At 35.6% G+C, this 14,735-nt stretch overlaps 1 protein-coding gene across 1 annotated transcript in view; it reads right to left on the bottom strand.

The window, feature by feature from the left end:
• Positions 1-11,904, bottom strand: part of dmrt99B (doublesex-Mab related 99B) — a 52,349-nt gene extending 40,445 nt beyond the window's left edge. Inside the window, exon 1 of the mRNA XM_074181098.1 lies at positions 11,361-11,904. Within this exon, the coding sequence (XP_074037199.1) occupies positions 11,361-11,844 (484 nt within the window). The 5' untranslated portion in view covers positions 11,845-11,904. The remainder of the gene's footprint in view (positions 1-11,360) is intronic.
• Positions 11,905-14,735: the final 2,831 nt, after the last annotated feature.

Below are 14,735 nucleotides of genomic sequence, written 5' to 3'. Positions count from 1 at the left end.
GTCAAGAGGTGTTGCGCCTGATATTTCTTAGGCCTTTGACCGTGTGTGGCATGATGGATTGGTGGTGAGCAAACAAGCACTACATCATCCTGGGAGGTCAAAACGACGATGTTAATATTTTGAACACTTTGTTTTTAGGTTTTGGTTTCAACTAATAATTGTCTATACTCCAGGATAACGACGAATATGAAAACACTTCATCCCAAGTCCAATCATAGGGAATAATGAATCTCCAATGATATTCCAATTATCACAAGCACCTTTCTCGCGTATTTTTATAATCAATTTCGTTCAATCACTTTCTCGAACTGTATGCCGGAGCAAAAATGGATCTTTCGAGTGAATATTGAGTTTCAAGTCACAATGGAGGCGAAAGCGTCGTTTTCTATACAAAACAAAATCACAGCGTCCTCGCACGACGCCCCTGTTGGCGAATGTTGCGTCTGACGTCTCATTTCTCCCGATAGCGTCCCGACGTCGAATCATTCAAATTAAAGTATGTTTTTTCGTATCGTTTTGTGCTCGACGATAATTGATTTACATTCGACGAGACCCGGTTGATTGGCTCCGCGTTGCAAGAGGAAAAATGGAAGAGGTGTGTGAGTTGATGCGGAATTACTCAGTTGGCTCATAGTCTGGTTCACAAGTTGAAAATGGTGGAAAAATAGAGATAATGGTCGGAAAAATACATGCAATGGTTCATTCGATCTGGAATGATATCTAGAAGAATGTACCAAAATCGTTTTTTAGCGCATGAAACATTGCATAAGTTATAAACAAATTCAGATGAAAAAAAGGTACTAAGGTTTTTCTATTTCAAAAACTACGAAGAACTTAGAAATTGAAAAAAAAAGATCCTTAAAGAAGCAGTGATTTTCGAAAAAAATCCTTCGTTGCGAAACGCCAATAATAGGCCTCGCGGACCCAGTATCTATAACGAATACGTCACAAAAGAAATTTTTTTACAACTATTAAATTTCAGTTTGAAAATTTATAAATATTAAGGTATATTCTGAATACTATAAAGAATTGATTCCCGTTGGAAAAAACCTCAAAGTGAATTATTGAAAAAGCTAGTTATTAATTAACAATATTTCACGTCACTTGCGTCTTCATTGAAGACCACAAAAATCTTTAAATGATTTTCTAAAAAATGTTTTCGCTTCGTTGAACACTTCTTGTTAGTGTACTTGATGAAATCGCGCTATGAAAGATAAAAAAATATGAATTTGTTCATTATAATTTTTTATTGTAACAAAAAAAGATAATCCAAGTTTTGTAATTTTTTTTATTTATCATCATTTTTCCATTTTTGTATTGAAGGAAGACATTCGGTAAGTTGTACAAAAAATGTTTAGCGCTATTTGTTTATGAATTGTTTATAAACAAATTGGCTGAGTATTTTTTTATAATCTGTCAACAAGTTTCAATCGACCCTAATCGTTATTTTTATATTTCAAATGTTTAAATGATCATTTAAGAAATGTTTGCATTTTTCAAATCATAATCAGTATTTGTCTACAAAGTAATATTTTTTAATAATATTTATTATCAACTTAACAATTTGTTAAAAATAAATTTCCAACCGCCATAATGAATAATTAATAAACGGATTTATTAAAGTCGACAGAAACCTATTTTCAGAGGGTATCTGAAAATAGGTTTGAAGTTGTCTTACAATTGGTACTGAAAAACTCATATATCAATGGAGACATATCTATATTCAGCAGATTCTTCTCTCAACGTTTCATCATCAAATTTAACTACCAACTATCAAGGAACTGACTGATTTTTTCCTAGAGTAAGACTATCAAATGAAAAAGTTTTCATTATTCCTTTTTTCACATACTCACTTAATTTTTTATTTTTTGAAGGTGGTTGACAATGTTTCATAGTGCATTTCATTACTTCGGATTTCCATTGTCTAATATGATATAAATTGATTTGAAATTTTTTAAAGAATCTGTGAAAAAATTTAAAACGTTTAGCTAAAAAATAACAATTATATTGAGAAAAGAAACTGAAATTACAATGAAATAAAATACAAGCAACACAGCTAAATTCAATTCGTTGTGGACTTCCTTGCCATTCTTAGACGTATTGGTGAAGAGAACCGACACTAAATGGGAAACATCTGTATATCGAAAACCCACTCACACAGGACATTATCTGAACCATGAATCAAACCAACATCAATCGACTAAGATAGGAATCATCAAGACTCTACTAGACCGTGCTTTCGGGCTCGAAAAGGAACTAGGCATCATTAAAAATGACCTTGAACGATTGGTTGCCCCAAAGTGATGTTGGAACAAGCTTTAGCTAGAAGATAGCAAGAGCTCCACGAGAAAGAGAAGCGGCTACAACCAGTACTTGTACTTCCCTACATCAGAGGATTGTCGGAAAGAATAAGATGGATTGGGTCCAAGTATAACATCAGAACCTGTTTCAGATCTGGGAATACTATCCGTAACAGCTTCACGAAAACCAGGCCGCCAAACGCGGACTGCGATTCCAAGAATTGCATTTACCGGATATCCTGCGAGTGCTGAGAATCATATATGAAGAAACACACACACCGAGGAGAAACCAGCAAATGAGGAATAGCAGAGCATGTTTGGACTCATCAAAATTACATGTATATCAAAAGTTACCCTCTCTATGACTATGTATGGATTGGATTTCGGAAAAAACTATCACATACATTGTGTGATGTAAGTATATACACCAGGTGCAAATGTGCTGTAAATAACAGTACTTGGTCAATTGGAATACATTCCTTTTACAAGTCTAACACGAAATATTATTAGACTGAAGTCACCAGCACTAAGTTCTTTCAATTTGATGACTTTGTTTATATCAACGAACTGAAATAATACTTTAAAGGAATTATAAAACAACAACCGCTCCAGGGCGACTTCATTGATTCCAGTGGCTCATTTGCTTTTGCAGATGCAGGAAAACTTCAGATGATGTGGGAAAAACCCCACATCATCTGAAGATCTTGATCTGATAATGTCCTCTATTTCATAAAACAAAATGTAGGGTATCTCCAGGGACTCCAATAAATTCAACACATCGCCAGAACACTTCGTGACACGACTATCGTCAAACTTAAATCAGTCCGTTTCGTCTTTGACCAAGGCGTAATAATGACCAGATTCAACGCCAGAACAGTGAACACAGTGAACAGTGACTGCTTAAAGATCACAATAGTTGTCTGTTACATTGAAGGGTTCATCTATTCCGAACCTTCGTAAGAGTTTGGTGCTTCCGTCAGGGGTTGAGTCGTGTTTGAAGACCATCGGTGTTATTATTAGATTACTGGTGCTTCAGCTATACTTATTTTCTTATAACAGTCAGTTAGTTTGGCGCATGTTCGACAATACAGTCGATCATCACGTTAAAATTTCCATTGTCAGATGATTTAACAATAAGCTTTGCACGGACTGGTAATTAGTCATATTAGAAAACGCTAGTTGAAGTTCCAAAAATTCACATACGTTTTTGATGGTACAATTTCGAAGTTATGAAGTGAATTGAATCTATTAGGCAGTATTCTTGTTCTGGTATGAGCAAATATTTTTTGTAGATGAAATAATAATGTTTCATTAACAAAAACTCGTTCGAAAGCCAATATACGGAAAATCAGCAAACCTCTAGTAAAATTCACCCCTGCAGTGTAAGTGAAGTATTCACTAATGACCCTTGTATCGTTTTCGAGAGCCATTAGCAGAAGAAGTGAAAGAGGGGCGCTCAATTAAAGAGATTTACTACCTAACCTCGAAAACTTAAGCTCGTGGTGCAATACTTGGACGCGTTTTCGATTATGGTTCATGAATAAACCAGACCATTAATAACTTCAATATATGGGGATCACAATGGATATAGAAACGTTTCAACAGTCTTGTTGGGGGTATTGTTATTGAAGACGTTGGTGAGATTTATAATAGAATACATAGTTATGGTATTTGGTCCTTGTGGTTACATACATGGGAATTCGCAGAAAACTGATCATAAGATACTTATATTAGGGGGAAATTTTGTAGGTGGTAGTTATGAGATGGCGCAGTGCGAAAGTGCATAGAAATACCATGGTAATATTTTGACAAAAAAACTGAATTGCAACATACTAGTTTTTGTTTTATTCATTATCAAGTTGTTTTTTTCACAACAAGTGATAACTCTACTGAAAGTGCTTCAGCTATATTTATAACAGTATCAATAACATCTTCAATAACCAGTATATTCGTGTCATCAGCGTAATATATACAGAATTTCCATTTATATGCACTAATTGATCATTTGCAAATAGTAATTACAGGAAAGGTCCCAAAATGGATCCCTGAGGCACACCATCGGCAATGTGTTTTTCAGAAATTATATTCACCTCAATTTTCACTATTTGTCTCTTATTTTCAAAATAGGAGGTCAATAAATTGAGTCGCACTCCTCTAACCCCATATCTCGAGAGTTTTTCCAGCAAGAGGCTCTGATTAACGCAATCAAACGCACGTGAAAAATCAATGAACAATCCATATGCTTGTCGTGAAAGGAAATAATGATATTAAATAATAAAGGATAAAGGTGTATACGTGTTGACGAAAGATCAATTACCGTATACATATACATACATACATATACAAACATGAAGAAGAAAACTTAGTCTACAATGAAAACGAAAACCTCTACAGAACAGTCTTTTAGTCCTATTGTATTATTTCAGAAATTATTCTTTATATCGATCAGTTGATGGGTGAATGATCTAGAAAGGTTTGAAATCCAATTTTTTAGTTTTTTCTTGAGTAGGCTAAGCAATTTGATTGTTTTCAGTTCACTGGGAACTGCATTGTATACTCTGGGTTTGAGGAAATATGATGAACGTTGGGATATTGTTTTACAGACGAAAGACACTGCGACGTGGTTATCTCCTTCCCGAGTATTATATATATGCACATAGTAATTTTTAGATACTTCATTTTTCTGCTATAACTATCAATACGTTCAAAAATAATTGTTTAGTATCTGAAACTTTTGCTAGTTGATAAATTCCATCACTGGAATGTAATCGATTTTTCGAGTATATTATCTTTAGTATCCATTTCTGGAGTACGTCGAATCCGTTCATTTGATTATTGTAGGCACTTCCCCAAGCTATTATTCCGTACTTCAATTGTGATTCCACCAGTGCGAAGTATAAAATTCTCAAGTATCTTATTTCAAGAAATTTCTTGATATGTTCAAACTTTGCTATGAGGCTCCTCAATTTGAAACTAACCTTTTTTATGTGAGTGTCCTATTTTATGTGACTATCTAAGTAGATTCCCAAGTATTTTATGTTTTTTATTATGGGTATAGTGAAGGTGTTATTATTGTCGGTGATTAATAGATGTGAAATATCCAGAAAATTGGTTTTGATGATTGAAAACAGAAGACATTATGTCTTATCGAAATTAATCGTGAGTAATTTGGAGTCGAACCATTGTTTAATTTTGAGAAAATCTTTGTCGACTCTGCCAAACAACTATTGCCAATTTTCACCAGAAAATTGCGGTGTCATCTGCGAAACTGATCATTTGGCCTTCTGGGACTCCAAATTCCACAGTTTGAAAGTGACTGAGTCTGCCGTTAATTTTTATGCATTGCTTTCTTCTTTCTAGATAACATTTCATCAGTTTATATTTATTGCCTCTAAATCCTGCACTTTCAATGTATTTAAGGAGTTTCTGGTGACATACTGTATCAAAAGCTTTTGTTACATCCACAAATATGCTCAAAGAGGGGTGACTTTTTTCGAGCGTTTGATATACTTTTGTAGGCAATGATTCAATTGCATCATAATTGATTTGATAAAAACACTAAAAAACTCGGGTGCAACTAGTGATTGGTGACGACACTGTGAGTGAACAACAGAAAATAGAGCAAGGTGTCCCTCAAGGATCTATACTTGGACCACATTTCTTCATCATTTTTGCGAATGACTTATTACACTATTTTCAACAACTTTCATCAGTACACGTAGTAACATATGCGAATGATACAAATTTTCTTTTGACAGAGAAAGACTCGGCCACTCTATCAGATATTACTGGAAAGGTATACCAGCAAATTATAACATGGGCAAGTAGAAATCACCTGAAAATCAATATAACTAAAACTATGCTGATGAAATTTACTATGGTTACAAATGAGTCCGAGTTTTCAGTATATATGAGGATGATGATTTTCATGTAGAATCCTCTAAAGAAACTAAATTATTAGGCATCACAGATGATTACAGACTCTCCTGGATACCACATATCGACTCACTTTGTGAAAAACTACGTAAACATTGTTACGCGTTAAGATTCTTGTCTAACTACTGTAATGCTGAAATCTTGCTGAGCCTGTACTATGCCACTATTCATTGTCATTTGCGATACGGGATTTTGAATTGGGGAAGGGGATCGTCCGTGGAAAGGATTTTCATATTACAAAAGTCGGCAGTCCGAATAATGGCTAAACTGGGATGGAGAGAGTCATGCAGGAGCTCTTTCAAAAACCTGAAACTTCTTACGGTTGTTGGGATATATATTTATGAATTATGTATTTTTGTTTATAATACCAAATCAAGTTTTTTATCGAACAAGCAAACTCAGGATTATCCAACTCGCTCTGGAAATTTGCTAGTACCTCGATCACATCGAACAGCCCTCTACCAGAAAATCCATCTTTATCTCGGACCGAAAATTTTCAACAAATTAGACGTAAATATAAAGGCAGCCACTACTATAAATATTTTTAAATCTAGATTGAAAACTTTTTTAATCGAAAAAAATTGCTACTCCTTGGATGAATTTTATCGATGATTTTATTCCTCTCCATATTATTTTGTGTTTCTTTTTCATTTGGAAAATCATTTGTAAATGTAAATAGTTTTTTTCTTTTTTTAAGCTGACGTTTTCCTTGTTATTGTATATTGGAAGATATGTTTTTTCATCTTTTTTCCATTGTACCTTTCAACAAGTGAAATATTTGATAATAAATAAATAAATCATCAGTGGATCTAAACTCCTGGAACCCATATTGGGACGGGGAAAGGATTCTTGTCTCCATTTATTTATAAATGCTAACTTTTTGACACCGCCATGTTTATATATCTTGAATAGTATTTTGCATGCCAGGCAGAATCCATCAGAGTTCTCTATTTCACGTTATGATTCAATACCCTATCAATTCCGTTGAAAGTATTTGGAAATCTCGAGTCACAGATCAACGCTGGTGTCACATAGTCCTGCTTAACTATTCAACAAGCTACCAACCGATCTGAAAAATATTAATGGTTATGACAACTTCGAATTTATGTTGAAAAGTCGCCTTTATCCACCAACCATTTTATCCCATTAAGGAATTTTTTGATTGTAAGAATTTTAAAAACCGTTGTTTTGTGTATGTTTTTTTATTTGTTTTCATCTTTGTTTTTAAGGACGAAACACAATCACTACAGGAAAATCCAAAAGGCGCTCTAAGAGAGGTCCCTGTGCGAAAGTAGCGATTCACATTGAATTTGAATCGCTGGAGATTAAATCCATTTGGAAAAACATTCTCAAGAAGTTTATTCCACATAATCGCAGTTCTCCAGATAAAAGAGTTCTCAAACACTGAAGTTCGAGGTGTACTGAGTTGAACCTCAAAACGATGAGCAACCACAGTCCGTCGCGTATTCCTGATATGTACCGCTCTTGGTTGAATCAAATGTGCCAAGTCACTTGAACACCTCTCGTGAAAGTATCTATAGAAGAGAGACAAATCTCCAACCTTTCTTAGATGTTCCCGGCTATCAAAATTGCACGTGATGTTCGCGTCTCCAATCAGGTTGATGGCTCTTTTCTGGATGGAATCCAGCTACTTAAGGTTGTGTTTGGGGGCAGAACTTTATACATGAAAACAATACTCCAAAGAAGGTCTGATCAGAGCTTTATAAAGCATCAAGAATTACTGACGTGTGTATAGTTTTCTGGTTCGGGACAGTGTTCCAACTTTTTGAGAAGCAGCCTTTGCAATTCCAGGGACATGATTGTGCCAAGATATATTGGCGTCCATTTTAACCCCCAACAAACTTTTCGAAGCAAAAAGCGGAATTGTTTGACCTGACATTATTATATCCGGATCTGAGACATTTATCTTCTTGGAGAAAACCGATGCCTGGGTTTTTGGGGCATTGAATTGAACCTGGTTACTTTCACCCCAATTCAAAATCACTTCTAGATCCTCATCAAGATATGCAATTTCCTGCTGCCGGTGGAGATGTGCCTCCTTAGCCGATGTCCTGGAATCCAAATGGAATGACGAGAGATAATATTTTCCCCCTGTTCTAGTCCATTGAATACAGCATCCTTTTTTTTGACATAATAATACAGATATTACTGTATTGTATAACTCTGGTAAATCATTATTTCCGAAATCATATCTAAGATAAGAATTGATACTGTTAGCATAGATAACATTTACACGAAACCGGTGTATACTAACATGTTTTATGTATTCTGGTATATAATTATAAAGAAAGATTCCAGTCTAAAACTTGGTGGTGTCAGTAATCCCACATTGAGGTTACGCACATCGGCTCTATAAATAATCTTCCTCTGAAGGTAACTAGATTTTTTGCTAATGAAAATGCTGCAGCATGCCAAATTTTCCTGTCTTACTTATTCAACGAAGCAATATCATGAAGTTTGTGCGAAATTCGCTGCTGCTTTTTTGTGATAGCGTATATAATTCCCAAACACTTTTTTAAAATCTAGCTTATTTCGTCTAGTTAGGAATTGATTATATAGAACATCTGCATATAACTGTCATTCAATAGTTCGAGAGCTTGCGATAATAAAGACTTTAGCCTCACTGGAAAAAAACGCCTCTGACTGTGAATATTTCTCAATACAAAATATGATCGCTAAAAGAGTTTGTTACCGTGCCTCGTGAAATTCAATAAAGCATCAATTCAACACCCAAGCGTTTCACCTCATCCAAAATTTCAAGACGTTCATTATCTTTTTGTATATTAATAGCATATAATATCATATAATATAGTATATAACAAAGTTGCTTTGTTTTAGGCCTCAATAATGATGAGGCAATGATTTGACGCTGTTACAATAAACGCTTTCAGATCTCGATTTATTTGGGTGCAAGCATTATGTTTTCTCGACTGAGGCAAAGTGTGATAGAGCTGAGTATCGTCAGCGTACAGGTAAATTTTACATCGTAGAAGATTGGGATATATGAACAGCATACAGTAGAGGTCCCGAAATGGAACCTTGCGGTACACCAGAATTAAAACCATCTATGTTCACTTTTTGTTGGTGATTTTTTCGAGAAAGATTCATTACCTATGGCAGATAAGAGGGTTTCAATGGTAGAATAGAAAGATTTATCATCTGGACGAAACTTGTCTCAACGAAAGATATACCGTTTTGAAAAGATGTAGTAAGACAAACACATAACAAGTTCAAATCAAGCAGTTTTGGAAGGCTGCTCTATTAGATTGACGTCACCTTCTAGAAATTCCAGTATTTATCTACATTTTGGTCGTTTGAACTACCCACAGTTTTGCTTAAAAAAAATTATTCATTTGCATGTTATTGTAAAATTGGGTATTATTGAGGACTGAAAACGTATCTAGTGAGTATAGGAAGCAGATTTTGTTTTGTGATCATGAATAGTTTTGATAGTTAATCACCCAGTCTAGTTGTCACGTATTCAAGCGCTTGATAACGAATTTCTTATTTGCAGATGTCCATCACTTGTAGGTATGTCAGTAGCTCACAGCACCTGCTAGTTTCTTTCTCTAAATTATCTATAGTAGTTGGTTCCGTTTCGTAGACATTTGATTTCAACCATTATCATAGAAAAAAGTCGACTGAAGTCGAATCGGGTGACCTGGATGGCCATTCTGAAAAAACTCTCCTTTTGATCCATCGATCCAAAAAGTTATAATCGAAGAAGTATCACACTCGGACTACGCAATGAGAAGCTCTATCTTGTCGGAAACCCACCCCACTTCGAATAAAGGATCTAACTATGGTGTTGTTGCTTGGCATTTCTTGATTATTAGAAATCCTCCACAATTTAGGTTTGCTTCCAAAAAGAATTGTGCTGGTTCCTCAAAATTTCTGCCCAAACATTTAGTTTTTTTGGCGTTTTTGAGTGTGACTTTGGCGTGCCATATTGAAATTTGAATCACTCCAGTATCGAAAAGTTTGACGATTCAAATTGAGCTCTTCTGTTGAATTTATTAATCATTTTCATTTTGTAAGGATGGAATTTGTGTCGATGAAGAATTCTGAGAAAGTTTTTGTCGAATGATTCTCATTGGAAACGCGAGCAGTTGTACTTGATTAGTTTTTCCATGTTCCTAGTAAAAACTCACTATGCCAATCTGTTCTTGAATTGTACAAAACAATTATTGTAAAACAAAACACAATAAACAAAATGATAAGTCGATTTATTATCATTTCCTGTGGGCTAATTCTCAAATTATTAAGACCAAAAGACCAAACTTAGGATTTTTACTTCGTGTAATAATCCGGTGTAGAGTTTTTCCTACAACTATTCAGTTCACAAACATTTCATTTCGTTATTTATTTTCATTTTTGTATTATAAATTCTTGTTAGAAAATTAACTTTTCATAATTCTATTATCGATCAGTCGTCCAAAATATCCATCTGCTTGAGTTTTTTATGTTAATTCTTTTATATTAATTTTCACTTATCATTTTCGTATTATTTCATCGCATATCATTGAAATGCCCTCGTCTCTCGAAAAGAGAGTTTGTTGCCGAAAAACATGGATATTTAGAACGACAGAAACCACTTAAGAATTTTCGAGTAGGTACCTTTTATGAATTAAGAAAAGGAACCAAGTGGTTGACCTTTCTTGACTAAATTTATGACCCCGACCATTGCGAGAGATTTTCCTAGCCGAGGCAGTCAGTCAATTTAGGGATTTCGACCGGGAACTAATGCTAATTCTGATTCTCCTCGCCACGAGGTTGCACTGTTATTTTTTGTTTGTCGTTTTGTTTGTGTTATTAATTAATTGTATTATTTGTAAACGCTGCTTCCGTCTGATTAATAATTCACCTATCACCAGTCCCGACACCAGTATAAATGCCGCACACTTAAACTGGTGATAAAGTACAGCAGAAATTACATTTTGATGTCTAGGTGCATCATACAAAAATATCCAGTACTCTGTTGTTCGTTACCTCATTGAGTAATAGACCCATAACTAACCTTCCTGAATATTGGCATGCTATAAAAAAACACCCCGTACATTTGGTTCATCTATTATTTCTGTGAAATATGAAATCTGGACTTACTTGGACTAGACGCTTCCGACGAATCAGACGCAGTAGTGAACGAACTCCTCTGCATCAAAGGCGACATTCCCACATCAGCTGGAGCAGTTACCGACGGACTTGGAGCTGGAGCCTCCGAAGCTGCCTGAGGCACAGGAGCCGGAAAGAGGATCCCCAACTCCCTAGCCTCATTCTCCTCCTGAGCCTGCTGCCTCCTCAGGGCCACCTGGGCTGCCATCACCCTCTGCCTCTCCGCTATGAGGGTGCATTTGGCACAGTTGCAGTCCCTCCACCGGCAGTACCTCTTGTGACCCTTGAGAGCCGAGACGACGCCATGGTTGCGGCACCTGGCGCACTTTGGGGTTCGCTGGTACCTCTCCGAGGCCCGCAGGAAGAAGGCTGGGGGGATAGCCCCCAAGACCGGATGCTGCGACATCAGAGCAGACATATCGACGCCGCTCCCAGGAATACTCATGTTCAGGCGGTCAGACCAGCAACATTTCATTTAAGTAACAGTTTTTCACGAGAGTCTAAAGCACTGTGCACAACGGGGATGATTCACCGACTGACAGTTACTGTTGAATGATACGCTTTCCGGTGGTAGATACTGTACCCCATCTGTTGGCTCTCTGCGCCAGCCAATCGGGCCTCGCTCTCGACTGGCCACGCCTCTCGCCGGTGACGTTTTCGAGAGGTCCGCCCACCACCCCGCATATGGATATTCAGTTTATTATGTGTAGTATTATGATGGGAAGTAGAATAGGAATATACAAACTAGATTTCAATGGCAAATATATTACCGGTATTATAATGGGGTTTGAAGGAAGGCCTTGCGAGCGTTCTAGTTTCTCCTGATGTGCTATTGTTTGGCTTTTTGAGTGCGATACTATATAATTTAGTTTGGATAGATTTCGGAATTGCAAGGGTGGGTTCGGGGGGATGTTTTGCTAGTTATTTTCGGACAATGACTGGGCTGTTTTGTGAGGAGAAAGCTTATGATTGTACAATTATTTTTCTGTTGTTTCATTTGTGTATTATGGAGAGAACGAAAAATAGGCATGGATATGAATGATGTAACTAAAGATTATATCCTATCATGAAAAATGAAAGATACGTAGGTAAAAATACGCAATTTTATAAATTTTTTAACTGCGTGAGAGAAAATGAATCTCCTGAATAAAGAATATACAGTAATAATGATATGATAAAAATAATATTTACTCGCCAAAGAAAAAAGAATGCAGATATTAATATGATACTTCAGTTTGATCCTAGCACTGAATGAATAAAGACAAAATCGCCAAAGGGAAATTATTGAATGTGGTAAATTACATATCTATATTTTATTGAACGACAGTCAGTTTTTATGGAGGAAATTCATCACGAAGAAAACTGTATGGCAATATTCAAGAGAAAAATGATTACAAAAATTTCTGGTACTATATGTCACACTAATACAATATAAGCCGTGAAATAAAATCATCATTACTGAATATAGTACCTAACTATACGAATAAAATTGATGTAGGTATATTCAATATACATATTTATTGGTTTTGAAAATATTTAACATGAATTCACAGGATCTCAATGAATACGAATATGTTGACAAGGTTTTTTTGTTGAGAAATATATTTTAGTATTATTCAAAGAAGGACATTGATTTTGTATTTGAGACAGAAAGATGCATATTTTTATTTCCATAATATGATTTTATTGGTAGTACTTACATTTTGGTATTTTTTCCAGGAGAATACCGGGTGTCAACGAATCTATTAGACAAGTCATAACTTCTAGACTATTAGGTGTATCAAAACGAGATTTGGTACAGATAAATGGTATGTGGAGAGGAGAGTTTTCACATATTGTTCACTTTCCGGTCACTTCCGGTTTCAGCGGAAATGGCTCCGGTTCTGAATTTTTTAATGGAACACCCTGTATATTGTAACATTTTTGGATTTCTGAGACAATTCTGGATCAGAAACTCACATTTCCGGAAGTTTTTCAGCCTACTTGATTTTTTCAGAGTCACTTTTAAAATTGCATCTAGGTGGCCATGATCGGACGTAAACTAATCTATGGACCTCAGGTGATATCAGAAAATTGCAATAATGGAGTTTTAGTGACTAGTGTGTTGAATATGAATGAGACAAGTTTACAAAATAACATTTTCGTGTCTAACTATTATTTTTCAAATGGTGACCATTTTTTGACAAGCACTTTCCGAAAAAAGGATTTTTTGACAAATCTAACGATACTAATTTATTTGCGATTGGATTACAAATAAGAACATAAATAAAATATTACTGAGGAAAATACTCGATACAAATTCATTTACTTTTGTCAAGGGTGCCATGGATAGGAATGATGCATAATATTTTGCGGTTATTTCCATCAAGTCCACTTTGGAGAACAAAACGCTCACCTAGGTTATGACAGTGACATAAGCTTTATGAGCAGAAAGTAGAAGTTTCTCTTGATTTCCGTTAATTTTAGTTTAATTTTTCGTCGAAATAATGTATACTCAAAGTGAAAAAGTGGATATGTTGTGTTGTTATTGTTTGGAGAATGCCACAGAAATTCAAGGAAAGCTGCTGAGTTGTATGCTCAGAGATATCCCAATCGGCAACACCCATCTCATCAGTATTTTCCCTATGTTGAGAGTCGTTTTAGGCAAGAGGGAAATCGAGACGCAGAACAGAGGTTTGTCATAAATGAGGAGACTGAGATTAACGTTCTTGCTATGATAGAAGTTGACAAAACGGTTTCTTTAAGAGAAATTAGTAGAGAAATGCAGATAAGTCACGAATCAGCAAGAAAAATACTGAAAAAGCACGGATATCGAGCATTTAAATATCAGTTACATCAACATTTGTATGCTGACGACGGCAATAGAAGAGTAGTATTTTGTGATTGGTTGCTTCAAAATCATAGAGTTAACCCAAATTTTATCAACTTCATTCTATTTTCCGACGAATCACGGTTTACAAATAATGGCATGTTTAATAAGCAGAAATGTCGGTACTGGGCCCAACAAAATCAACATGTAATGAGAGAGGGCAATTTTCAAGAAAGGTTTGGCGTTAATGTCTGGGCTGGTATCGTTGGAAACAGAATAATTGGTCCAATATTGTTTCAAGGTCAGTTAACAGGGGTTAGATACTTGGATTTTCTTCAAAATGAAATCGAGGATCATCTTAATGATATGCCTTTAGAAGTTTTACGGCAAATTTACTTCCAGCAAGATGGAGCACCACCCCATAATAGCAGAGACGTACTTGATTTTTTAATAGAGCATTTTAATAATAGAGTTATTGCAACCAACGGTCCAGTACGGTGGCCTGCCCGCTCACCGGATCTGACTGTGTTAGATTTCTTCATTTGGGGATATGTAAA

This window comes from Leptinotarsa decemlineata, unplaced genomic scaffold (assembly GCF_025532065.1).
Source record: "Leptinotarsa decemlineata unplaced genomic scaffold, Ldec_3_MD MMD2_tig00026307_RagTag_RagTag, whole genome shotgun sequence".
Taxonomy (NCBI): Eukaryota; Metazoa; Arthropoda; class Insecta; order Coleoptera; family Chrysomelidae; genus Leptinotarsa; species Leptinotarsa decemlineata.
This window is presented reverse-complemented; position numbering and strand designations above follow the sequence as displayed.